This window comes from Lissotriton helveticus, chromosome 7 (genome assembly GCF_964261635.1).
Source record: "Lissotriton helveticus chromosome 7, aLisHel1.1, whole genome shotgun sequence".
NCBI lineage: Eukaryota > Metazoa > Chordata > Amphibia > Caudata > Salamandridae > Lissotriton > Lissotriton helveticus.
The window spans coordinates 1,184,821,903-1,184,849,312 of NC_136068.1; the positions used below are offsets into that span (position 1 = coordinate 1,184,821,903).

Genomic DNA, 27,410 nt, shown 5'->3' on the forward strand with positions numbered 1-27,410 from the left:
CCTATCCCCATACTAGTTTGTTTTACATCGCTGGATTTACATTTGGTTACCAAATTATTGTTAGAAATTCGTTCCGGTTCTCCTTTGGACCCATGTCCAGCCTCTGTACTGAAACAGATTCCAGAAATCATTGGGGAAGCCATCATCCCACTGTTTTGCTCCATTTTTAACTCTGGTCATTTTCCTGGTCCCTGGAAAATAGCATCGATTCTTCCTTTATTAAAAAAATCCAACCTGGAACCTATGGACCCGAGCAATTGCCCATCTGGCGTCTCCCTTTTCCAGGAAAATGATTGAGAAGGCCATGAATGGCAAACTCAGTATGTTTCTTCAAACCAACTCTCTGTTGGACCCTACACAGTTTGGCTTCTGTGCGGAATATAGCACTGAGCTGGCACTGATCCAATCCACGGAGGAGATTAGAGAGGCCTTGGACCAGGGAGGTGCCGCTATACTCATCATGCTGGACCTCTCGGCCGCCTTCGATACGGTCCGTCATGAAGTTCTGATGGACTGTTTATCTGCAGTTGGGGTCCAAGGCAAGGCCTGGGATCTTCTGAAATATTTTCTGACTAGTAGGACACAAACTGTGGACATAGGTAGGGATAGATCTAGGCCCTTCTCTCTCCCCTGTGGAGTGTCACAAGGGTCCTCTTTTAGTGCCACATTATTTAATGTGTATGTGTCACCACTGGCAGTCTTGATTAGATCCTTTGGATTCCAGTTCACCACTTATGCGGATGACACGCAAATTGTGCTGTCCCTTCAGAATGGTACAGAGGTAGAGACGGGATCAAAATGCCATGCCTGTATGCCGGTGATCGCGGGTTGGATGGCATCAAATTGCCTGGAACTCAATGCAGGTAAAACAGAGGTGATCATATTTGGGAACACCTCTAACCTCTAGACACCGAACTGGTGGCCAACTGCAATGGGCATGCTTCCAGTCCCTGTGGAGAAGGCTAAGAATCTGGAGGTGATCCTTGATTCAAAACTCTCCTTTGGTGACCAAATCAGCAGGGTCGTCTCATCATGTTTCTACATTCTTAGAATCTTGAGGAAAATCAAATTCCTCCTTCCGGTAGACAGCCTGAAGGCAGCAGTTACAGCGCTCATTCTGTCACTTCTGGATTACTGCAATAGTCTCTATATGAACTTTCAAAAGAGACATCTGATCAGACTCCAGATCGTACAGAATGCGGCAGCCAGGCTGCTAACAGGTACACCCAGGTTTGTCTCGGTGAGTATGGGACTTAAAGATCTTCACTGGCTCCCTGTCAAACAACGGGCACACTTTAAGGCTCTTTGTACAGTTTCTAACGTGGTCCTGACTTTCTGAAACATTCAATACAATAGTATGTTCCTGGAAGAGCTTTGCGCTCCTCGCCAGCTAAACAAGTGATCGTTCCTCGCTTTAACAAGGCCAGTTGGGGTGGTAGGAGCTTTCGTCACTGTGCCACAAAGGCATGGAACAGCTTGACTTTGCATCTTAGAAGCTCAACTGAGCTCCTCCCCTTCACGAAAGAATTGAAAACATGGCTTTTTACATGAACAGTTCCATCTTATCTACTTCCAGGTAGGCAGTGCCCAGCGCCAGGACACCCCAGGGTAACAGAGCGCTTTAGTAGTCTTAGTAACATAACATAATATAACTTCACGTGTAAATCCTGGCGCATTCCCAACCACCTTGCTGGTTCGGGAAGCCAAGAGGCTGGACAATTTAGGCAAGAAGATGTTTTCTTCCAGCATCCTCACATTGCGGTGGGTGAACACCACTTGCCTTTCGGGCCACTATTCCCATGCTCTTTTGGATACTATTGCACCAATGCTGCCTATGGTCCAGGATGAGGCCCAGGCCATGCTAAGTTCACCATTAGGTGTGGACTATACACAACTGGCTCACTAGGCAGAGCGGTTTTGTTGACAGTAACCCTGCGACGCCTCTACTGGTTGAGGACTGCTGGCTTTACTGGGGCTGTCCAGTAATCACGCATGGGCATGTCCTTTGATGGCTCCCGTCTCTTTGGAGACGAGGCTGATTTGGCAATGTAAGGACAGCCGGGCTAAGGGAAGGTCCTTTAGCCTGTCTATGGCCCCTTGTTACCCTCAATCGACCTTTCACTCCTTTCGTGGCCATCAAAGGAGCATGGAACTGAGTCCTGACCCATCCAGCCATCGTTGTACGCAAGCTTTCCACCCTCTGCGTGGCCATGGTTCCTACTTGCCCCGTCGGTCTTGTAGCCAGCGGTGTGGTCAGTCCACCACACCCCCCTGTTGCTCCCCCCCACCCTCCCTGTAGTCGTAACCTCCAAACCCTCCAAGTCTGCCCATCTAGCTTCATGGGCACCCAGTGGGCAGCAGGATTCGCCATCACCTACCCCGCTAGCTGTCCATAACATCAGAAAGGTGGGTTTTGCAGAATTGCCGAAGGGTCAACTCCCTCCCCATCAAGACTGTCCCTCCCTCCAAGTCACCCACTTATGACAGTTTGATGGATGACCACCTATCCCTATCGGGAAGTGACAGCTCTTTTGGCCCTAGAGAGAGTGCTGACGCCAGAAGTAGGCCAGGATTGCTATTCAGCTACTTTCTGGTGCGTAAAAGGACGGAGGGCTTTGTCCTATCCTCGAACTGCGCTTTCTCAATTTTTTCCCTCTATAAGGAGAAATTCAAGATGTTCTCTCTTGTGCAGATCCTGTCTGCCCTGGATCCGGGAGACTGGATGGTAGCATTGGACTTGCAAAACACATATTACCACGTGCCCTTCCTGCCTGCCCACAAACGTTACCTGTGAATCACGGTGGGCACGAGCACTTTCAGTTCACTCTGCTCCCTTTTGGCCTCACCAGCATCCCTCGGGTGTTCCCCAAGGTAATGGCGGTGATTGCTGCTCATGTGCGAAGATCAGGTGTGCCATATTTCCCCTATCTTGACGACTGGCTGTTGATGGTCGGCTCACCCCAGGCTTTTATCTCCCACCTCCAGACTAGGGTGGACCTCCTGCACTCACTGGGGTTCACTATCAAAGTGCCAAAATCACACCTGACACCCTCTCAAACACTCCCTTTCTTTGGAGCTGTTTTGGACATGGTGTAATTTCAGACCTATCCTTCCGAACGGCGAGTCGAGGGTATTCAGGCTAGGATACCGATGTTTCAGCCTCTATCGTGGATTGGATGAGACTCTGGGGGTGCTGGTCCTCAAGGCCGCCTGCATCCTGCTTGTGACACGGCCCTTTGCCATATGTGGGCTCTGCTGTGGCACATGAAGTATCATTGGGAACATTATCAGGGGAATCTCTCCGAAGGGGTACAGATCTTGGTGTGAACTGCAAAAGACTTGCAGTTGTCGCTTATGAACCGCGATTGATTTGGTGGTCAACCCCTCTTCCTTTCCCAACCAGATCTGACAGTAGTGGCAGATGTGTCACTCCTGGAATGGGCCAGCCATCTTGCTAATGTGGAGATCAGAGGACTCTGTCCTTTGTCAGAATCGGGACTTCACATCAACCTGTTGGAGCTCTGAGCGATCTGATTGGCATTGAAAGCCTTTCTACCCTTCATTCAGGGAAGGCTAGTGCAAGTGTTCACTGACAACACCACCGCCATGTGGTCCTGCAACAAGCCTGGGGTGGTGGGTGGGGTAGGGGGGGTGAATAGACCCTTTGTCAAGATGCTGTGTGTTTCTGGAGCTGGCATATCCCTGGTGATTCAACATCTGCCAGGTTCTCTGAACGTCTTAGTTGATGAACCAGCCGAAGATGCCTAACGGATCACAAATGTTTCGCTCCATTCAGAGAGGGTCAAATGTCTTTTTCAACAGCTCTGAGAGCCTTGGTTAGATGTGTTCGTCACCGGTGAGAACTTGCAGTGTCAACAGTTCTACACTTAGGAGTTTCCAAGGCAGCTCTCGCTCAGAGGCGATTTTTCTCTTGTGTGGAGCTCAGGCCTCCTGTAAGCCTTTCCACCCATACCACTCCTGCCCAGAGTTCTCAAGAAGATCAGAAATGACCGGGCCCAAGTCATCCTTTGAGAGTCTGGTATCCCAAGGTGTTGACCATGGCCATCTGTCCTCCGATCAGGCTGCCCCTTTGGGAAAATATTCTGTCACAGCATCAGGGGAGGGTTCTCCACCGAACTTTATCTTGGCAGCCAGTTGTCCTGCCACCAAGACGATATATGCCTGCCGTTGGACAAAATTTGTGGCATGTTGTACAGAAAGACAAATTGATCTCCTTTATGCCCCCTTTCTCAGGTCCTCTCATTCATCCTTACCCTTGCCCAGCAGGGTTTTGCTCTGGACATTTTTAAGGGTATCTTCCTGCAATCTTTACTTTCCTCCAGTTGCCTGGCCAACCTTCCCTTTTCCAATACCCTCTTGTACATAGGTTTTTGAACGGTTTGCAACAGGTTTCCTTCCTCCCCTCTCATTATGCCACTGTGCGACCATAATCTGGTCCTGATGTTATGTTATATGCATTTATATTGCGCGCGGCTACTTAGGAGTGCCCCGGCGCGATACCTTGCAAGAGAGTAGGAGTCAGACAGAGGAGTTTATACAAAGAGCAGTGTTTTCAGCCGTGTCCTGAACAGCTTAGCATCTTGGATACAGCGCAGTTCCAAAGGGAGTGTATTCCACGCCACTGCAGCCTTATAGGCCAAAGAGCTGCCGCCCATTCTCACCTGTCGGAAATGTGGAATCACTTTGAGGAACTGTGCCATAGAATGCAGGTTTCTTGTGGTCACGTAGAATTTAAAACGCGTCCTGAGATAGCCAGGGCCGGACTGATACAGGGCAGCGTGCACCATTGTAAGGGCTTTAAATCTCACTCTTCCACAACCGGCAGCCAGTGGAGATCATGCAGATGTTGTTGTATGCTTGATCTTCGAGGGATATTCAGTAAAACCCTGGCTGCGGCATTCTGGATAGGCTGAAGTTTTTTTCAACCGGTAACCAGGAACGCCAGCATAAAGTGCGTACGCATAATCAATGCACAACAGTATTAGGGCGCGGGTGACAATCTCTTTGGCAGGCTGTGGTAGAAGTGGCAGAAACTTCCTAAGTGATCTTAGAGCACCAAAACATTGTCCTGCTAATTTTTTTATCTGAGTGGTAAACCTGAGATCCTCATTAAACCAAATCCCCAGATTTTTTACAGGTGGGCTCTGAATTGGGGAAAGGATATTTGGCCGGCCAGAGGGATTCTTTGAACTGAGAGGGAAAGGTACCGTACAAGAGGATTTCAGACTTCTCGTTGCTCTTAAGCTCTGCAGCATGAAGCCATTTGAAAATGTCCGACAAGCAATCTCTGGCCTGAACTAGAGAAGTTTCATCTTTAATCCAAGTGAAGAGGAGCTGGGTATCAGCGTAGGTGATTATCTTGGCCCCCAGCTCCTCTGCCAGACAAATCAGAGAAGTCCTATATATATTAACAAGCATTTGCAATGCAATAGGTCTCACATTTGAGAGTTTTAAGCTATTGGCATTGTAAATGATAATGCTTTTTATTTATCTGTTTTGATAATTGACACAAAAAGGCATTGAGTCAATAGCTCAAATTCTTGTAGATGCAAGACTTATTTCACTTCAAAGAAGCAGTGCCGTTGTCCTGGGCTGCTTGGAAAGTGAAAGTGCACAAGGCGTGCTGTATGTCGCAGGAAAGCATGTCATGCTAGGAGCAACTCATTAAAGAAAATAGTGCTTACAGACTAAATAAGACATACCGTGTAACAACAGAAGTAAAGGAGCTAGGTCTCATAGGAGGTTACAAATGAAGACTAGCCGGTACTAAGGAGGGACTAACAACCATATTCACTAATAAGAAGCCAGCGTTTGCAAACCTTTTTTCCCCTCTTCTATCTCTCTGCTATCCTTCTCAATCCAAATAACTGACTAACCTATCCACCACTCAAACTACTTTCATATTTCACTATGCTAATTCAACAATAATCCTTTATGGGTTCCGGAGTAGCCTGCTAATCATTGAAAAAGCACGTTGACGCCTCGTCAGGGGTAGTAAGCGCTATATAAATGCAATTACAATACAATACGAAAGACAATGACACACGCCAATGAAAAATATGAGAGGAGAGTGGGAGGGGCTTCAAGTCCATACCCTAATACAGCATGTCTCGCAGAACAGTGCATGCGCTGCCCAGGCTCGACCTAAAAAAATAGGACAAGTTGAATTTGAGCCCTCTATGATAACACCCTGTGTGTCTGACTACAGCACATCGAAGTGTGTGCTATATTGGACATTTGTTCATACAACTTCTGACTTCACCCTGTCCCTCACTGCAAATCCCATGGCCCTGAACAACAACATCCAGTTCCTTGATGTACAGCACCAGGCGCTTTCATGAGACACGCCACTCAGTGTTCCTCAGAGGCGCATCATCAAGTGCTCCCCTGAGGTACATTCAGTGGTTAATTTGTACCAGTGTGTGGCGGTGGGGCTCGCCAGCATGGGGACTAGGATCCCTTACACAATCCTTCCCCTGACAAATACACACACCCCTGCTTTTCAACAGCCCGTTAGTTTTGTATAAACAGTGCAACACTGGTGCTGTTTACACAACACTAATTGTCTGTCTCTTATGGCAGCGTGAGACGCGAGAATGAGGAGTAACGAGAAAGAGAACAAATGTGAGTGTGACTTGTGTGAGTCAGGGGTTTATATGAGGCGGGTAGTTAGCATCGCTGTATTTTAAAAACAGACTTTGAAACTGACCCCGTCTTTCAATTGCTTAACTCTACAGGCAGAGACAATATTTCTTTGTTGACAATGTATGCGAGAATTATTTAGGTAATTGGAGTCAGTGATGCGTTCTCTGTTACATTTCGCACTTTAACTTCATGGTGTGTGGCATATGTTGCCTGTATCATAACAGTGTCTTTTCCCATGCGTTTTGTTTCTGATGTTATGTTTTTCATGCGAGCGCATACGGTGAGTGAGTGTCTTTAAGTATGGGTCTGTACTCAGGAGTGGATTAGTGTTCATGACAGCAGCACTGCACGCTCTGGGGGCGAGGCTGGAGCCAGCGCGAGATTCTGACAGTGCCAGTCACTGTCTTAAATGTGCTCTTACTACGTGCTCATCCTATCCTTGGCCTCTGCAGAACGGTAGCCAGGAATGCGCCAGTTGAAGTTCCAATTCTATGGGGAAATCTGTTGAGGAATTACCTAACTCCTAAAATATGGAAAGGGCCAATGGAAACATTTTCTAGGCGGTACGGACCACCACTTTGTTGGAAACTGGCTCTCTTGCTTTGGTTGTTCACAGCCTGGCTTGGTATTCAGTGGCAGTAGTGAACGTGGGCAGTGCCACTAGGGGGGAAGTGGGGAGATAAGAAAAGGTCTAGGTACATTACACTGTGCTTCCACGTGTCTCATCTTCCAGCAGACCAGTACCCTCCTGGCACACATCTCCCGGTGCTCTCTCTCTCTGTGAGTAAATTGCCTTGTGCACCACACATGTTTATAAACGAATTCCCCCCGCTGCACGTACTCCTGGGCTCCAATATGTGCACATTTTCCTGTGCTCCGGTATTAAAAACATCAGCCTGGGCCTCCTGCTGGTGTGTGGTGTTTTGTTATGTTTTATTATCTACTCTCCTATGGTTATGTACCACTGTGGGTCCATATGCATGAAGTGCTGCATGTTTCTTGTTCTGTGTACATGGTGCATGCGTGTACGTCTGCTGAAGGTCGATAAAACGGCTGTAGGCATATAGGCTATTCGCTTGTGTGCACATGAGTCGGCTCTTCATTGTGTTTTGTGCCTCTGTGGGCGTGAACACTGTCGCACAAAGCCGAACTACTGGCCTTGTCATTGCTTGCTCTTTATTATTTTTCCGAGTTTCACATTTGAAAATTTCAAAATTGTGGTCCTGCTTCAAATCTTGGTTCAACAAGAGCTGTGCAAGGGGAGACAAGGCATACCGCACGGAGAGCCCTCTATGTGCCCCTCTCTACCAGCTACGATGACATCAAAGAGCCGCCAGGCGGGGGGCGGAAAGTGAATATGCGCTGACAGATGTGCTGTTGCTTTGGTGCGCGAAGGGGAACAGGAGGTGGCACGCGCGGACAGGAGATGTGCACTCCATACGCGTGCACATCGCCTGTCCGCTCGTGCCACCTCCTGTCTCCCTTAGCGCACCAAAGCCACAGCAATAGAGCCTACGCTAGCGAAGCAGCTCCGCTGCATTCGTAGCTCGACCTAAAAAGGAGAGGGCTCAGAGTGGAGCCCTGAGGGACTCCGGTGTACAGAGCTTATGGCTTTGTGGTGAACGGGGGCATCCAAACTTGCTGAGAGCATTGATCCAAGAATGAGCCAACCCAACTCAGCGCGGAACCTGTCACCCCAATGTCAGACAGCTGGGCCAGAAGCAGCGAGTGAGGGACAGTATCATATGCCGCAGAGAGGTCTAATAAAATCAGAGCTCCTCTGCCGCCAGCGTCCAAACACTCTGATGGCCTCAGTCTCTTCAACCAAGGCCGACTCAGTACTATAATTGGCCCTAAATCCAGATTTAAAAGCTTTTAAAATTGCCAAAGAATCTTGCAAAGTGATGGGGGAAAAAGCAGAGAGAGCAGAAGATCCATGTGGACTCCCTTGTAGGGCTGATGGGGCAGAGCACTCGACTGATGAAGTTGAGGATATCTTAAAATGTTCTTTCATTGCCAGAATTTTGTCAATAAAAAAGCTCGATAGTTTATCACACCAGGCAGCCGACGTGGGAAGAATGGTACTTTCAGCAGTAGGTGCCAGGAAACTCTGTACAATGGAGAAGATTTCTTTAGCATTGTTTTTTGAAAGATCATTTCTCTCAGCATAGTGCAGGCTCTTGGCCTTCAATATGGCAGCATAATACAGTTTTTGAGCTTTCCTCAACAGCCCTTTTGCCAGCGGGCAATAGGATTGACGCCGGCTCCGCTCTAGTTTTTTACATGCGCGCTTCTGTGTTTTGAGCACCTCAGAGAACCAAGGTTTTGAAGGGGAGTCTCTTGCTCCCCTTCGTTGGGGACCGCTGTGCTCCGTTTGAGACTGCCTTCCTGGTGGCGTTAACATCTGCCTGGAGGGTCAGTCAGCTTCAGGCCTTGTTATCCAAGCCTTCTTATCTTAACATCTATCCAGACCAACTGGTGCTTCTTACGTGCACTTCTATTCTTCCGAAAGAGGTCACTCCATTTCACATAGGCCATACCATCACACTGCCTACTTTTTATGCTCTGCCTCATCTCTCTAAGGAAGAGGAGGGACTGCACAGTCTGGATTCAAAAAGAGTGTTGTTGTTCGAACGTTAGAGTTACGTGGTACCTTCTTAGGGTATGTCAGAGCGAAGAAAGGACGGGCTCTTCAGAAGAGGACCATCTCACGATAGGTTGTTCTCTGTATCAAAATCTGCTATGCATTGGCTAAGAGGCAGACCCCTGAGGGTTTGCATGCTTATTCCACCAGCGCTAAAGCTGTCACAACTCTGTTGGCTTGTGGAGTTCCAGTCCTGGATATCTGCCAGGCAGCAACGTGGGCTTGCGTGCACACATTAACCAAACAGGGCTATCTGGACAGTCAGGTCTATAGGAATGGGCACTTTGCTTGCAGGACTTCCTCGTGTGAAATTGGTCTGCAGGCTCACTCTGGGGAGTTATTGCTTGGGTATCTATTATAAGGTAAGGAATCTGTGGCTGGAAGTCTTTATCAGATGAACAAGTTTATTTTCCTTTGGTAACTCCTTATCTGGTAGAGTGTCTTACCACAGATTCCTTACCAATGCACCCATCCTCCTCGCTCTTCAAACAGATTTGTACGGAGAGGGCTTTCCCCTTTCAGGGCCCAAGTTTTCCACACCAGTGTCGTCTTTGCTATATGCTTCTGGCGTGGAAAGTCGCGAAAAGAAACAGACTTCAGCGCGATAGGTTGGTGCTAATATAGGTACAGCGGACGTCCTTTTCAATGCTGATGACTCCACGTGCAACTGAACTGCACCACCTACCAGCATGCAGGGGTACTGCTCACAAAAATATTTACGGATCAATTTGACGTCCGGGGATATTTCGAAAGTAACGACATTTGTGGCTAGATACAGTCTCTCTGAGATAATGCGTTACCCAAGTTAGGTAACTTTTTTAGCACAAATGCTTAGTGCCTAAATCCGTTCCTTCCTGGGTGGTATGGAGCCAACACAGAGCAGCACAGTGCCAACTAATGGCACAGTACTTAAAAAAAACTCTGACTCCCTTCTGGTTCTGGGGGATATTCTATGGTGAGGGATCTGTATTTAGAGTATCCACCAGAAAAAAAAAAACATTTCATAAAGTAAGTAACTTGTTATTCTTGGTTGCCATCATGTAAGGTTGGTGCGTGTACAAGCTTTAAGCTAATGTCTGCCAGACCAGCTGGTTTTTTAGAACAAATGTGTTAGTTCTGCCTAAGGTGTGTCTCCAGTCCACTTTGGCCAAACCTTCACCATGCATACGTTTTACCTTTCGCCTCATCCGACTGAGAAAGAGGAAAGAGTATAGTTTTGATCCTCGTAGGGCAGTCAGCTACTACAGTGATGGGACTCTGGAATTCTGGTATGCTGATCAGCTCTGCGTAAGCTGTGTGAGTACCAAAAAATGGGAAGACTTTCCCGAAGAGGTCTTTGCTGTACATTAATATCTCCTATGCCCTTGCCAAGAAGAAACAGCCTAAAGCTATTGAGCCCTGCTCCACAAGGACGAAAGAGCAACTTTTTCAGTCTTATCCAGATGTGTACCTATCTCTGACATATGCCGGTGATAATGTGGATTATTTCCAAGTGTTTATCAAGCATTACTGCTTAGACTCAGAAGTACATAGAGATGGTGATTTTGCATGATCTGTGCTACAGAACTTTCCTGTGTGACCATATCCTCAGACCCACCACCTGGAGGGGCACTGCTGTGGTATTCAATCAAAATATGAGGAATCTGCGGGTAAGGTGTCCATCAGAAGAACAAGTTGCTTAACTTTGGTAACTATTTTTCGGTAATGTTTCTGGTGAATACTCTGGTCCAATTGCAGATTCCTCATCGAACCCTCCAGCTTCCCCAATCTGAAGAGTGCTGATAGCTACCATGTTAATAAGGTTCGAACCTATATTAGTGTACTGCATAACTATTGGTGAAATTGTATTGTCTTTATCTCCACGTCTTAGGGCATGTAAAAAATAGATGAGGAAATGAATTTGGGTCAGCCGTTCATATTCCAGTAGGGTCACTTCCAGGAAGGTACCAGATGTAGAGGGGCAGCTGAACGCCACCTATCGGTGCAAGAGAGCTACTTCAACTTTTTCACATCTAGCTGTGGAATATGTAGGTAGATACTGTATCTACCAGAAAGATTGTTACCAGAGGTATACAACTTGTTCATTTAAAACTGTAGATCAGATTCCTGTGCTAGTGGGAAGCTGGGCCTAGCCAGTTGTCTTTATACAGATGCAATATTGAAGGTGTGATGTTGTGATAATAAAAGCTAACTGGGAATCCTTCCAGGAATCCTGAGAGCCCAACCTTATAAAGGTAAGGCTGATGCTGCAGTGTTTTTTTCATTAAGGTATTTTGGCATAAACCTGCATAGATATTTTTGTGCATATTACTGCTTGTATATGATGACTTTTAAAAAAAAAAAAAAAAGCAGCCTTCACTTGGGATTCTTTCTGGTTACGCGCACTTGAATCCTCTGTTGTGTTCGAGTACAAGTTTTTATTATGTTCTGGTAGTTATGAATCTACAGGAGGATTCCTTGTTGAAGTAAATGTTACTCTCAACCATTGTTTTCTATTGAGGGTATGATCACCAGATGCATGACCGTTCCTCCCCTTATTTGAGGTTGGCTGCATAGCAACACTGAAAAACAACAAACAAGGATAAAATAGATTCAGAGGATTAGTGTGCCCCAATCTCCCCAAGACTAAAGAACGTCATGTATTTGCCATTTGTTAAAAGAAATCTAAAACATGAAATGGGGAAAAAGGTACTATCTTTGAATTAAAAAAAATAATCTAAAGTCCAGCCTGGTTGATAGTAGTTAATTTTTCTAAAGGTTATGAATCTGGAAAGGGTATAGTCTCTAAAGAGCTGCATTTATGACTAAGCAACTTTTGTCAATCACACTACCCTATTCAAAATAGCAGAGCTACATGGTGTTACTCCACTGCTGCAACACAACAACGTACTGGCAGTGATTGATCTGAAGGTGGCATAATCCACATCCAGAGTACAACAAAAGCTTTAGTTTGTTGTAGGTCACAAGCCTTGTCAATTACTTACAGCATCCTTGGTTCACATCCACTACACAAGATTTCAAAAACGTACTGTTATGTTCCTCTTTGGAGCAGAAACTCACATGTGTACAAGTTGTACATGTGTACCCCTTCTTTGGCGAAGGGAAATTCCCTTAAGAAGGGAAGTTCTCTTAAGCAGTTTCAGAGCATATGGAGAGGACCATTCACTTTTGTGCCTGCTTTCCTTCACTGCGAACATGCAAGTCATGTCTGCACCCCACACACAGTTGAAAACATTTCTTGGGGCTAACATTCTCGTGTGAAATAGGGTGCAACTGCTTTCAAGATTTCCACACAGCTTACTTGTATGAACCTGGCTTTTTATGTGGTAGTGCCAATGTAAGGGCACACCATGCAAAGAGTACAAACGACCCTTATTGGTTTACAGGGCTTACATTTTAATTCCAAGTGCTCTATTTGTGGTGGTGTGGTCTAGCAGCTTATGCTTAGAGGATAGTGTTAAGCATTTGTTGTACACACAAGTCAATAAATGAGGCCCACACTAAACAGAACTCTGAGACCAGTTACATTTTTAAAAAAAATGTTTTATAAATGTTTAGACGCCAAGCTCACTGGAATCAGGTAAGTACTTTCGGAGTCATAGATTTTTGTAGAAATAGAAAATACATTCAAAGAATAATTTGTAGGTATGAGCCTCGAACACTGTAATGTTTTGCCATAGTACTGATGCTTTTCAACTGAAAGTGTGTTACGTCCCCCTGCGCCAGTGCTTTTTCCCTTAAAACTGGTAAATGTCTAATTGTAATCCAATTGTCAAGGACTAAAGTATCCTTGTTATCCCCTAATAAATTATACCTCTGGTATCCAGGGTATGATTATTATTATTATTAAACTCATTTTTAAGGCGCACGAATCATCCCCCAGGGGATCTCTAGGCACCTGAGAAAGAGACAGCTGGAGGAGAAGTAGGCAGTCACTTTTCAGAATAGCGAGGTCTTAAGTAACTTTTTAAAATGGACAAAATTAGTGCAGGCTCGGAGAGACTCAGGAAGCTTGTTCCAGTGCGTCGGGCCAGGTAGGAAAAGGCACGTCCTCCCATTTTGACCTTCTTGATTCTTCTGCTGCTTAACAGATTACGATTACTCGACCTTAGTTGTCTTCCTGGTTGGTAGCGTTCAATCTTATTAGCCAGATACGACGGACCCAACCCATGCAGCGACTTGAAGACCATGCAGAGCAGTTTAAAAATAGCACGCTTTCTTATGGGCAGCCAATGCAAAAGTCGCAGTAGGGGAAGGGAGGGGGTTCGCGCTGGTTTGTCCAATGCCAAGCGAGCTGCGGTATTATGTACCACCTGGAGTTTGGCCAACAAATCCTCCCTCACACCGACCGGCAAAGAATTGCCATAGTCTAGGCGACTCATCAAAAGTGCCTGGATAAGGGTTCTTCTTGCCGTCAAAGGGATCCAAGGAAAGATCTTTCTAAGCGACCTCAAGGTCCCATAGCAGGTACCTGCTAGAGTATTAACCTGCTCCTCCATTGAAAGGCTGTTATCCATTTTGATCCCTAGATTCTTTGCCCATCTCCTAGGGACAGGGGGTTCCCCTAATTCTGTTGGCCACCAGTCGGTGCTCCACAGTTCTACTGCCTTCGCAAATAACAGGATCTCCATCTTAGAGGAGTTCAACTGTAAAAAATTGTCTCTCATCCATTTGGCCATGGCCGTCATACAGCTGATAAATTTGGCCTTCGTTTCAGCTGGATTGTCCCCAATGTGTACTATCAGCTGTGTGTCGTCCGCATAAGAGATGGTTTCAAACCCATAAGTTCTGACGATACTGGCCAAGGGGGCAACGTAGATGTTAAACAACGTTGGGCTCAGAATAGAGCCCTGGGGCACCCCCTTGTCCACGGCTGTGATAGGACAAGGGGGGCATTGGAACTAAAGAGGGTTCCTATGGGTTGCAGCGTGCATTGTGCCACCGAAAGGTAACCACACAAAATCTGCATGCCGCCTGCCATTACAGGATTTGTGAAATGGTGCAAACCATTTTGAAAACACATGGCCCACTCCCTGTGTGCCATGCTCATACACACTTCATATACTATTTGTAAGTCATCCCTACAGCATGCTTTAGAGCCCTATGGCCGGGTGCATTATATTATATGTGAGAACATATCTGCATTAGCGGATATGCCCCTGTGATGTCTGGCTCCATTGCCATGACTTAGCAAGTGACAAGGAAGCGATCTTAAGCTTCTGCACTGGGCACTGGTCATGACGAGTTACCCAGTTACATAATGGCTTCACTGGAAATAATGATGTTTTGTATCAAACACCTTGTCTTAATAAATCCACACCAGTGATGGCTTTTTAATGACATTCACCCAGAGGGCATCTTAAAGTTACCCACTGAAACCTACCAGTCATTTAGTCTGCTCGCTGATTGGACTCTTCCAGCCTGCCACAACAGGCGAGATACTAGCCCTCTGCTCGGAAGTATCTTGGGGCCATTTGGCGCCAGAGCAGGCAGGAAAATTAGCTAATCAATTGGCGTGTTACACTATCAGGCTAGGCACACCTCTAAGGTGGTCCACCTGAAGTGGGCTCTCAAAGAAGGGTTTCCCCATCTTGTTTTTGGTGAAACTCAGAACCCAAAGGTAAGTAGCCCTTTGGCTACTACTTTACTATCCCCTTAACACCCCTTAATTCACTATGTATGTGGTTCCCTGAACCAGGAACCCCTTTCGACTACCTGGGAACCGAAGGAGGACAGAAGAAAGCAGTCACCACGAGAACTGAGGACTTACCCTGAACTTGGTGCTAAACCCTGCCTTGCTGCTGGCACCTCGGCAATTACACCAGCCAAGCTCACCCAAAAGCTGTGCATCCTCCCAAGCCTGTGGTGGACTGTCCAGCGCTTCAACAACCAAGCAGCATCTCCCTTGGATTTGGAGAGCCATTCACTTGCAGCTGCAGGCATGACCACGCTTGTCCTGTACCTCAACTTGCCGACCATGGGTCCACTGAAGGAGCATCTCACCAGGAAGAGGTATTTGCTGCTCCAGAAGTTCAGGTCTGTTTCCCTGCAGAGTTTGGAGACGGCAGGCACTCCAAGAGTCGCCCAGCACCAATACCCTGGGTAGCTGGGCATTTGACACAGCCAAAGATTTTTGTGGGTCCAGCCCGGCCACCACCAAAGCCAAGCCGACCTGCTCGCGGGGGACTCCAGGATCACTGAGGTCAACTCTGAGAGTGTCCCTGCTGTTCTGTTTTCTCTCCCTCTCCAAGTCACCAAAGCCAAGTGAGAGCTTCTAACCACAGCAACCGCTGGTCAAGAGACCTCTGCATCCGAGCCCCCCAGCTTGGGTTCACAGAAACTGACTGTATCCCTGTGCCCCAGAGACCCTCTAAAGCGGAACCCCCTTTTGGGTTCTGCTGGCCTTGTCCCCACTTGCAACCTTTACTTTCAGGTACCTTTGCCCTTGACTTTAACGCATAGCGCTCAAGGCTACCAATGTGACCAGCACCTCTGCACCCGGGCCTGTGTAAACCCAAACTGCTGGTGGTTCTTGGACCTTGACCCCTAAGCACCCTAAGTCCCTAAAGATGTTCCCCATAACCATTCGCAAGTGTACCTATGCAGTGTATGTTACTCTCATAGGATAATATTACCGCGTTCAAAGCTCATACCCCAAAACCATTATTCAACTGTATTTTCTATTTCTATCAAAATTTCTATCTCCGAAAGTCCTTACCTGATTCTGATGATCTTGGTGTCTAAATTACATAAAAATCTGTTATTTTTCTAAATTGATCTAGTTTCTTCTTGAGTGTGTCTCATTTATTGACTCTGTGTCTACAACACATGCTTAACACTAACCTCTGATAAGCCTAAGCTGCTCAACCACACTATAACAATATTAATTTAAGCCCTCTAAACTAATATGGGTCGTCTGGACTATTTGCATGTTGTCCCCCTACATTTGTACACTACATAACCAGCTTCCTACAATGTCCTCATGAGTGATGGCCATAAAATGCTTTCATACAAAGAGAAGATGCTTTTCTGTTTCCAAGACTTAACAGCATATTAATGCATCACGTGTGAATCTAGAATTGCCTCAAACTCAAAATTAATCTTACTGGGATATAACTGTTTAAATACTTAAAGTATGTTGCCAGACATTTTGCTGTGCAATAAAGGTTGAGAGTGGGAAAAATACTTAAACAATTGTGTTTTTTGTGTGTTTTTTTTGTTTTTTTTTAGGGTGGAAGTCAGGGTCTGACTGTAGTAATTCAGGGACAAGGTCAAACTACAGGCCAGCTACAGTTGATTCCCCAAGGTGTTACTGTAATTCCTGGCCCAGGACAGCAGTTAATGCAAGCAGCGATGCCAAATGGTACAGTTCAGAGGTTCCTTTTTACCCCTATACCTGCCACACCATCCACCGCCAACACAACTAGCGCAACAGTCTCATCTTTAACATCTGGTAAGTGGTAGTTTTTCCAAAATAAAGAAATGTGCTTATACCTTTGCTCTTATATTTTAAGTTGTTGTGTGAAGCAAGACATACTAGTGTTAAGGTTTATACTTTCATGTGACAACTGTATGTGTACACCCCTGGAGTCATAGAATTGAAGTCTATGAGCTTTATAAAGCTGCAGTAGAGATTTGTCATCGTAGCTACATGGTCTGCCCTTTGTTGCTGTTCTTGCCTAAACTTGTGTAATGCTTTCTTTGTCCTAGTTTAACCACTCAAAGAAAATGTTTTCAAGGACAGTCATGACTAAGTCATTAACCCACTAATATCCTCCTTGAGTTCCCAGTGGAAATTGTTGATTACTCCAGTATTGGAGCTTTCATAGATTCACATGCTTCAATCATTCCCCCTCCTCGAGATGGGAGTCCCGGCTATATATAACAAGCATTTGCAATGTAATAGGTCTCACATTTAGGCGAGTTTGAGCTATTAGCATTGTAAATGACAATGGCTTTTAGTTTTGTTTTCGTATTTATGTTTTAATAATGAAAACAAAAATAAAAGGCAGAGTAGGAGCACCTCATTAAGAAGGGTATCAGTACTTCATTAAGAAGAGAAGCAGCACTTCATTAAGAAAGGGAGAGTAGCAGCACTTCATTAAGAAAGGGAGAGTAGTAGCACTTCATTAAGAAAGGGAGAGTAGCAGCACTTATTTAAGAAGAGTAGCAGTACTTCATTAAGAAAGGGAGAGTACAGCATGTCATTGAGAAAGGGAGAGTAGCAGCACTTCATTAAGAAAGGGAAAATACCAGCACTTCATTAAGAAGAGAAGCAGCACTTCATTAAGAAAGGGAGAGTAGTAGCACCTATTTAAGAAAGAGTGGGACAGTCAATAAACGCACCTTTATATTTCCAAATGGAGTTCTGATTATAAGGACTGGAAAGAGTATGTGCCCTTATGGTTAGGGTGGTCGACCTCAAGTTGGGGATCCGCGTTTGAGTCTTGGCTGGAACGCTCAACATCCTGTGATTCTGGGCAAATCACTTAATGTCCCCATGCCTGACAAAAATGAATGTGTCCGTTGGCAACGCAACTGGTGCTTATGTAAAGCGCTCCGATACCTTTGGATCAAGTTTGCGCTATATAAAACTTTGAAGTGTCCAGGTGTGGGACCATGCTCAAGAGCACACAAATGAGAAACAGAGGGAGGCGGCTGCCTGCTGGGATCTGACAGCTTCTAGACCCTAAACAGACACATCAAGCTTGCATGCAGGAAACGACCAACAACATTTATTCGCCATTGTCAGTTCAAAACATCACCAAAGGCGCTGGAACTGCTAGAAACTTAAAATTAAGATGCACAGAGGACTCTGGCCGAAATATTAACAGCCTGCCCGAGCAAAAATTGCAAAGTGAACTTTACTGCAGATTCCAAACAGGGGCGGACACGCTTGATTTTCACAATCGGCCTTGAAACCTCATCTCTCCCCCACCGCTACCGGAGAGAGGAAGTGCAGACGATCACACGTCCACAGGTGCAACATCTGTGCTCCCACTACACTGTAGCTGCCTGGTGAGCAGAGGAACACACACACACACTTCAAGTAATCATACACAAGGCATGAACATGTAGCAAGTTGTAATAGTTGAAAACACGACTCCTGCGCGTACCCACATGTAGCGCCCCACTGCACAAACGTGCCCATAAGCGCTTTAAAACACTCTTTGTGAAAACATTGACCTAACTGCCAGTTGACCGGATGGGATTGGTTTCTACCAAGCTCGACTCTTTTATAAGTGTTTTGTTTAACCTCGACTGACCTTGTGAAACATTCTAGTTAATTCCAGATAGTGGTGGTAAACACAACTGGTGCTTATGTAAAGCGCCCTGATACCTTCAGGTCCAGTTCGAGCTATATAAAACTTCGGGGCGTGGGGGGTGAAGCATATCTCTTATAATGCTAACGTGCCAAGAAGTACGGTTTACGAAGAAGCCTGGGTGGGCTGAAGGCGTCACTGGGTATGACTCAAGAGAATCACCCGTTAAATACACCAACGAATTCCATGAAGGCCTTTGAAGTGTCCAGTTGCGGGACCATGCCCAAGAGCACACAACTCAGAAACGGAGGGAGGCTCCTGCCTACTGGGATCTGACAGCTTCTGGACCCTAAACAGACACATCAAGCTTGCATGCAGGAAACAACCAACAACATTTAATCACCATCGTCAGTTCAAAACTTCACCAAAGGCGCTGGAACTGCTAGAAACTTAAAATAAAGATGCACAGAGGACTCTGGCCAAAATATTAGCAGCTTGCCCGAGCAACCAGTTTATGGCAGATGTGCAGTCACATACAGCGCCTCGAACGGATGGAGAGGGAGGGGGTGCAACAAAGGGACCTGCTGACACACACAGCGCCTCAGAAGGAAGGCGAGTGCAGGAGAGAGAGAGGGGTGGAAGGAAGGAGAGAGGAAGAGAGACGCTGGCACAGACAGTGCTTTGAAATAAGAAGAGGCAGAAAGGTGGAGGGAGTAAAGTCGAAGGGCGAGGAGAGAAAGACGGGGAGAAAGAGGGAGATGTAGCCACATACCGCACTTCAAAAGGAAGGTGAGAGGAGGAGGGGTGAAGGAGAGTGAAGGAACGAGAGAAATGCTGCAACATACAGCGCCTTGGAAGAAAGTAGAGAGGCGCTGTCACATACACCACTTTGCAAGAAAGGAAAAGACAAGAGTTGCAGGGACAATGGTACTGGCACTTCAGTATATCTCGAGTGAAGGACAGACCCCCTCCTTGTTTTCCTTTGATGTGTTTCACACTCCAGAGACAACCGTGTTTTGACACCATCGTTTTGTCTTCTAAGGAACCAACTGGTGCCATTCTAAAACCAAATCTGGGAGCACACCGTGCTCACTTGATAAAGATGCCTGAAGGACAGGCGAGCAGTTGCTCAAGATCAAACGGCTGATTCTAACAGCAGATTAACGATGTAAAGACACAAATCAGGAATTCTGAGCCAGCCCCCTCGGCCTGCCTGACGGCCTGGAAAGCAGATGTCTTGGTGAACGCTCCTTGCACCTTCCCTTAACGTGCCCCATCAGATAAGAGAAAAGCCATAAAACTGAAGGAAGCCGTAGACTCGGTGTCCCAGGGGCATGCACAAAAAAGCCACAGGGTGGTAACCAAAAAGCCTACAGAGCAATCGAAATGCAGGGTTTTAAAGAAATATGGACATTGACCAATCCAAAGCATGAGCAGGAGCAAAAGTCCTTCTCCTAAAATCCCTCGACCCCAATAAATCTCTCGCTGCTCGAGCAGCGCTGCGCACTGCAACGCAAGACCTAAAAATAGCAATGCAAAGCCATTACAAACCAGGCCTAGGCCCATTCCAGTTTTGTAAGATATCCACCTCTTTTTGTAAAAGAGACCAAATAAAATCAACAACCAGTCAGATTAGCCTCACCCTCTAGGAGAGAGCTAGTCTCCAGTGACGATAGCGATGAGGCCTCATCTGCTTCGTCCTCAAGGAGATCACGAAAAAGGGTGAGATCTGATCCTTCTTCTTCAGAAGACCGTCCTGGGAAAGCCTCTAAAAAGACCTCTCATGGGTCCAAGCAAATCTCCCCACCGAGGTGTAAAGGAGAGGAAAGGACTTAAAACAGGAGGGACTGCAGTGAGGAAATTGAGCTCTGTATCTCCATCTTCTCCTCCTGAGGGAAGGAATGCCTTCAAAAAACCCTCCTCTGTTCCTTCTGAGGGAAAACAATCTAAAAACGTCCCATTGTCGACGAAGCTGTAGACGACACCGTCAATGAAGAAACTGTCATTGTCATAGTCGACGCACAGTGAAAAGGTACAGTCTGCTCTGACGACAGGATCGCCGCCGAGAGTTTCCTTGCTTTCAATGCCCTCGTAACATCCATTGTCGACGGCGGTGACGACGACGGCTGTGGTGTCGATGGCGACTACAGCGATGACTGCAACGGTAATGACAACGGTATCTTCGACTGCCCCGTCGATGGCAACATCTACATTGCCGATGTGAGAGAGAATTTCTGGAGAAATGATCAGGAAGCGTCATGTAATTCCTGAGCTCACTGCCCCTGGCAAAGTGATACCTTTGCTACTTACTCACCTCCTAGAGGAAGAAGATTTGGATGAGGAAAGTCCATTTGGTTACTCACATAGCCCATCAGAACTGCATGTTAAGTGCCAAGATCTAGTCTCTGAAGACGGATATGGTGAAGAACAGGACTATGATCTTTCCTGGGACTACCATAGAAGTTATCAGGAGGAGATGGTCTGTATGCCATCCTCCTTGATTTCATACCTACAGTTCATGCTCTCCGACTATACCCGGAGATTTCCTACACCATCTTCAGCTCAGGAACATGTCTCAGGTCCCGCTGGTCCACCTGCGGGGCCTTTCACCCCTCTGCTGCCGCCACTACAATTGATAAAGGAGCCATCACCAACTGCTCCCCTTATCCAGGATGATACCTCAGATGACGACCAGGGAGATGCAGATCTTCCGGACCCACATAGAGAATGGGATGATTATATTATTCCTACTCCTGCTTCCCCTTTACCGGTTCCAGTAGATTCTCCTCCTGGGGACATAGGCGGTTTCCACAATCTACTAGAAAGGGCTTCCAAAACGTTCGATCTGCCTATGCCTTCTGTCCAGTCCGAGTGCTTCTTATATGACTTTAAGGAACCCTTTAAGAAGTCTGTAAGAACAATTCCCATTGCCAATAATGTATTGGAAATGGGGCAGAAAGTCATGAAGACCCCAGCCACGGTGGTGCCGGTGCTTCCTCGGTTGGAGAAGAAATATAAAGCTCCGGAGGATAGCCCGGCTTGCCTTGTGAGTCAGCCAAAACCGAACTCAGTTATCTCACAGGCAGCGCAGAGAAGGTAAAAAAATCCAGCAGCTCCTCTAACAATGCCTCCGGATAAAGAAGGCAGATGCTTGGACAATGCTGGCAAGAGGTTTTCATCTATGTCAAGCCTGCTCGTCAAAGCGGTTAACGGTTTAGCCTTTTTGGGGCGGTAACGACCGCCAGATATGGTGATCTCTCTCCCTACCTAGACCAGCTGCCTGAAGACAGCAAGGCTGAAGCGAAAAAGTTCTCCCAGGAAGGAGAGAGGGCCTTCTCTGAGGTGAGTGATTGAGCAATGGATATTGCTACAACTGCGTTCCGTTCCCTGTCTAGGGCAGCTGTCCTTCGTCGCCAGGGATGGCTTCGAGCAACCTCGTTTAAATCGGAGGTTCGGAACAAAATTTATGACCTTCCATTCGATAGAGAGGCACTCTTTTGTAAGCACATACATGATGCGCTCCAAGACATTAAGAAAGACACAGACACAGCAAGGTCGTATTGGACACTTCAATACTGCAAGGTCCCTGTCAGGGGAGCAAGGGATAGAGGTCTCCTGTCATACAGAGGAGGTTACCAGCAATATCGCTACTCCTCCTATACACCTGCCTCGCAGTGTTACATTCCACTATACAAACAGCGGCAGGGTCACTCCACAACATATTCGAAATCAGCACCCAGAGGAAGTGCAGGACGTTGGAGGAACGATTCCTCTAGGCGTCAATAGCGGCTTGCTGGCTCTGACTACTGTTCCTCCCCATCATCAAACACCTGTGGGGGGCAGGATCTCCCTATACTGCCAAAATTGGCAACGGATAACATCTGATCGTAGGGTGCTCAATATAATCCAATTCGGCTACACGTTGGAATTTGTTCATCCTCCTCCAACCAAACCCCCTCGCTCCATCTTAACAATGCATCTTCGTCTCCTGTGCCTAGAAGTCCAACAAATGCCGCAGAAACGGGCGATAGAATCAGTCCCTTTCTCCCAAAGAGGAGAAAGGTTCTACTCCCGGTTCTTTCTAGGTGGCACCCAATTCAGAATCTGAGGGAGCTCAATACCTATCTCATCAGTTATTTTGAATGATCTCCTTGCAGGACATACTTTGACTTTTAAATTCAGGAGATTTCGTGGCCTCTTTGGACTTGGAGGGCACATATTTTCATGTTGCGATCCATCCATCGCACAGGAAGTTCCGTCGCCTTACAGTAGCCAAGAGCCACTTTCAATTCAAGGCCCTCCCCTTCGGCCTCAGATCGGCACCAAGGATCTTTACAAAGATGGTAGCTCCTGTAGCGGCGTTCTTAAGAAAACCGCAGAACCAGGGTTTCCCCTAGCTGGACAACTGGTTGCTAAAGGCTCCTACCAAGGTGGCAACCGAGAATTCGGTGGCTGCTTGTACAACACTGTAAGAGTCTGAGTCTTACCCTCAACAGAGAAAAGTCAAATTTGTGTCCATTCAAAAATGCTAAATTCCTGGGAGCCATATTGGACACGTCCCTAAACAAGGCACTTCCTTCACGGGAAAGACCAGCCAAACTGATGATGATGGCCCATCTACTTCTAAAAAGGTCACTTTCAGTTCGCCTCTACTAGTCCCTTCTGGGTTCCATTTCGTCCTGCATTCCTCTAATTCCTCACTGCTGGCTACGTATGCGTCCTCTTCAGGAGCAACTGGACCTACAGTGGCGTCAAGTGAAAGGGTCTTTTGAGGACATGATCAAGATTACTGTGCTAATGAAAGAAGCCGCTTCATGGTGGATTCACAAGAACGGGGTCTCTCCTTCATGGTCACCCCAGCTCCTCAGATAATTACAATGGATGCATCTCTGGGGGGCTGGGTAGCGGTCTTGCAGGACCTCCAAATAAGTGGTTGATGACTGCATCATCGTCGTCTTTTGCACATCAATCCGCTGGACCGCAGAGCGATTCACTTGGCCTTACAAGCTTTTCTTCAGAGAATAAAGAATTTGTCGGTTCTAATAAGAACAGAAAATACTAAGGCGATGCATTATATCAACAAGCAAGGCGACACAAGATCTAGCCTGCAGTCTGGGGAAGCTCAAGTTGTCTGGGAATGGGTGATCTTACATGGGGTCTCACTGAAGGCAGAGCATCTCCCAGGGAATCTCAGCGAGACAGCAGACACATTAAGCAGGCTAAAGTCAGTCAGCCACGAGTGGGAGCTGGACCAGAAGACACTGGAGGGCATTTTCCGTCTATGGGGTAGACCGTCCATAGATTGCTTCGCTACACCAGAGAAGAAGAAATGCCGGTTCTTCGCCAGCTGACATAACCATCCGGGATCCTTGGGGAATGCGTTTTCGAAGGGATGGTCAGGTGCCTTTGTTTACGCTTTTCCCCATTCCTCTGATCCCGAGACTTCTCAGGAAGTTAAAAACTGAACCCTGCAAAATTATCCTAATCGCGCCGTCCTGGCCTTGCCAGTACTGGTAAATGGAGCTTCTTCTCCTATCCTTGGAGCAACCGGTTCCCTTGAAACCTATTTCAGCATTACTGACAATTACCAGGGCCAAGTACAGCATCCGGATCCCCGAACCCTGCAATTATCAGCGTGGCTTCAAAGCACAGAGAGTTTCTTGACTTAAACCTCTCCACGGAATGTAGAGACATCCTTTCTCAGGCTCATGCTCAAAGTACAAACAAAAACTACCGGGTAAAGTGGAAGACGTTTTGTCACTGGTTCAGAGAATCGGAAGTTCACCCTTTCTCTTCTTCGGCACATGAAATCCTACGTTACCTCCTTTCCTTTGCAAAGGCTGACCTGGCTCACTCATCTATTAAAGTTAATCTCATGGCCATCTCTCGCTTCAGAAGGACATCTTCAGGCCCTTCACTCTGGTCAGCAAGGATTATTAGGCAATTTATGAAAGGGCTTTTTCGAGCTTCCCTCCGGTGAAGCCTTCTCCACCACTGGGGACCCTATTGTGGTCCTGACTCAGCTCATGAAACATCCCTTTGAACCTATGCATAAAGCGGACCTAAAATTCCTGTCATGGAAAGTGGCCCATCTTCTTGCTTTGACATCAGCTAGAAGGGTTAGTGAATTGCAGGCTCTCACTATCCGGGAGCCTAATCTTCAGTTTAAGAATGAGACGGTAGTACTTCGTACCAACCCGAAGTTCATCCCAAACGTGCCGTCGGACTTTTACTTAAATGAACCTGCGGTCCTTAAGTCTTTTTTCCCTCAACCTAAGACTCCGGCTGATTGATCGCTTCACTCACTTGACATTCAGCGTTGCCTGAGGTTCTTTCTCCAAAGAACTAAAGATTTCAGGGAGTCACCTCAGCTCTTTGTGGCTTACAGCGCTCCTCGTAAAGGTTTTCCCCTTTCCAAACAGGGGTTGCAGCGACCTGGAAGAGTATCCATGCATTCACCAGACATTACTGCTTTTATTCTTCGACACGCAGTGACTCTGCAGTGGGCCAAGGAGTCCTGAGGAACCTGTTTCAGTAAGCGGTAAGATTTCCCTCTCTTCCCTCCTTCCTTTTCCTTCATAAGTTCCTCGCACATTCTTTGATAGTTTATTGATTTTGTTTATTTATGTATTTATGCTTGGGTATGTTATTTGCAATGAACTTTGAGGATATATGTGTTTCCCTACTACTTCTCTAATTTTGGTGTGTTAGATTTGTTATAATGTTCAAGTTTTTAAAAAAAGGAGAGAAATCCAATTTAACAAAATGAGTTTTTTCTTTTTCCTTTCTCTACTCTTATTGGTACATTGTTAATGATTGTCCAGGATAACAAATCGCAAAAAATGTGCTCATGACTGCTAGCTACTCTTATTTAAACATGTGAATCTATGAAAGTTCCAATACTGGAGTAAGAAAACAAGTTACTTACCTGTAACTTCAGTTCTCCAGTATTGGAAAGTTTCATAGATTCACATGTGACCCACCCTCCTCCCCAGGGAAAGCTCGACCTTCTGCATCCCTATGGTTACCATGTGGCAGTATGGCTATGAAAATCTGAAGGTCTCAGGTTGTCTCTGGATAGTTCCAGAGGGTGAGGCTAATCTGATTGGTTGTTGATTTTATTTGATCTCTTTTACAAAAAGAGGTGAATATATTCCAGAACTGGAATGGGCCTAGGCCTGGTTTCTGGTTGTAATGGCTTTGCATTGCTGTTTTTATATATACCATCTCGACGACGGGAAATGATTCAAGCATGTGAATCTATGAAAGTTTCCAATCCTGGAGAACCAAAGTTACAGGTAAGTAACTTGTTTTCTTATTATAAAGGGCGGATATTCCTATAGGGCTAAAATTGCTATTTCCTGGATTATCTTAAAAGTCTTGTGCAAAGATGTGTTATGGGTCGTCTGCTAGACAACCAAATTGAACACTGTAGAGGAAGCAAAATGTAAACGAAATGTGTGGGAAGCTCATTATTATTACATTCAGGTGTTCAGGTTTTGTGACTTTGAGCACTTGATTCTAATTAACCTTCCTTTTATTTTCTGCAGCTGCAGAGCAGAAAACTACATCTCAAGGTGAACAAACCCATGCACAACCCATTCACGCACCGCTGCCAACAACAGTGGCTCAATCGGTCTCCCAGGGTCAGAGCCAACCAACCAATTCATCTCAGCCTCAGCCATTACCAGTGCTTCAGCCACGGACTACTCCTTTGCAGGCTCAGATACTGACAGAAACAGCTCAGCCACAAGGCCAGACTCCAGTTGTGCAGACAAAAGCTCATTCTCTACCTGAAATCCCAACGCAAACTGAAGCTCAGACTTATTCAACAAGTCATTCCCCTTTCCCATCAGAAGCACAGCAAACCATGTTACAAGCGGCTAAACCTCAAGTGACTGTCCAGTCTTCAAACCTGGTTCATTGCCAGTCTCCTCTTCAGAACCAAGCACAAACTTGTATACTACCACAAATTCAATCTCATCCCCTCACCCTCCAACAATCTCAAGGACAAGTGCAAACTCAGCATCACCAGCAAGTATCACTTAATAACCAACCCTCACTGCAAAATCAAAGTCAGATACAGTTGCCAACCCAGTTTCAACCTCATACTCTCCTTCAAAACCAAATACAGACTATTTCAACAACACAGACTGTGAACCATGTGACTGTACAATCCCCCTCTCACCCTCAACTACAAATCCAGCAGTCTCAGACACAGGTTTTAAGTGTACCTCAAATTCAGCAGCAAATGCAACTTCTCTCTCAAATTCCACCTCACGTTATGGCTCAGATACAAGCTCAGCAGGGTCCTACACCACAACAGATTAAGCTTCAGCTCCCTGTACAGATTCAGCAAACCAGTCCAGGTCAGACCCAGCAGATTCAGAATGTGGTAACTGTGCAAGCTGCTAGTGTACAAGAGCAACTGCAAAGGATTCAGCAGCTTAGAGAGCAGCAGCAGCAGAAGAAGAAGAACCAGCAACTTGAAGTTAGACGAGAGCACACCCTGCAGGCCTCTACCCAGAGTGAAATTATACAGAAACAGGTAAGGCTTTTTAAGGTACAAAATAGTGAATATAGCTTTCATATAAATATGCCATATTAAATTATTTCTTGATTGTACTAACGACTGAAGTGAAGTGCCTAGCAGTGGTCTGTTGAACCTCTTTCGTAAGGTAACAATGTACATTTTTAATTCCACGTGTCCTCAGATAGAAGTTGTTTGCCTTGTAAACTGGCGTTGAAAGAGGTGAGATTTTGGATTTGTATAATGCAGCTATTTATGGCTCTTGAGTATCATGCTACTTATTACCAGCGAGAGCTGGAATCCAATT

The 27,410-nt window shown here is 46.2% G+C and overlaps 1 protein-coding gene across 5 annotated transcripts in view; it reads left to right on the forward strand.

The window, feature by feature from the left end:
* BPTF (bromodomain PHD finger transcription factor) overlaps positions 1–27,410 on the forward strand; it is a 1,855,127-nt gene that overhangs the window by 1,425,565 nt on the left and 402,152 nt on the right. For all 5 annotated transcript variants that reach the window (XR_013598794.1, XM_078654332.1, XM_078654328.1 and 2 more), the window contains exons 23-24: positions 16,541–16,763; positions 26,124–27,121. Coding sequence is in view for 4 of the 5 variants with exons in the window: in XM_078654332.1 (XP_078510458.1) it covers positions 16,541–16,763; positions 26,124–27,121 (1,221 nt within the window). In the remaining variant the exon portion in view is untranslated. The remainder of the gene's footprint in view (positions 1–16,540; positions 16,764–26,123; positions 27,122–27,410) is intronic.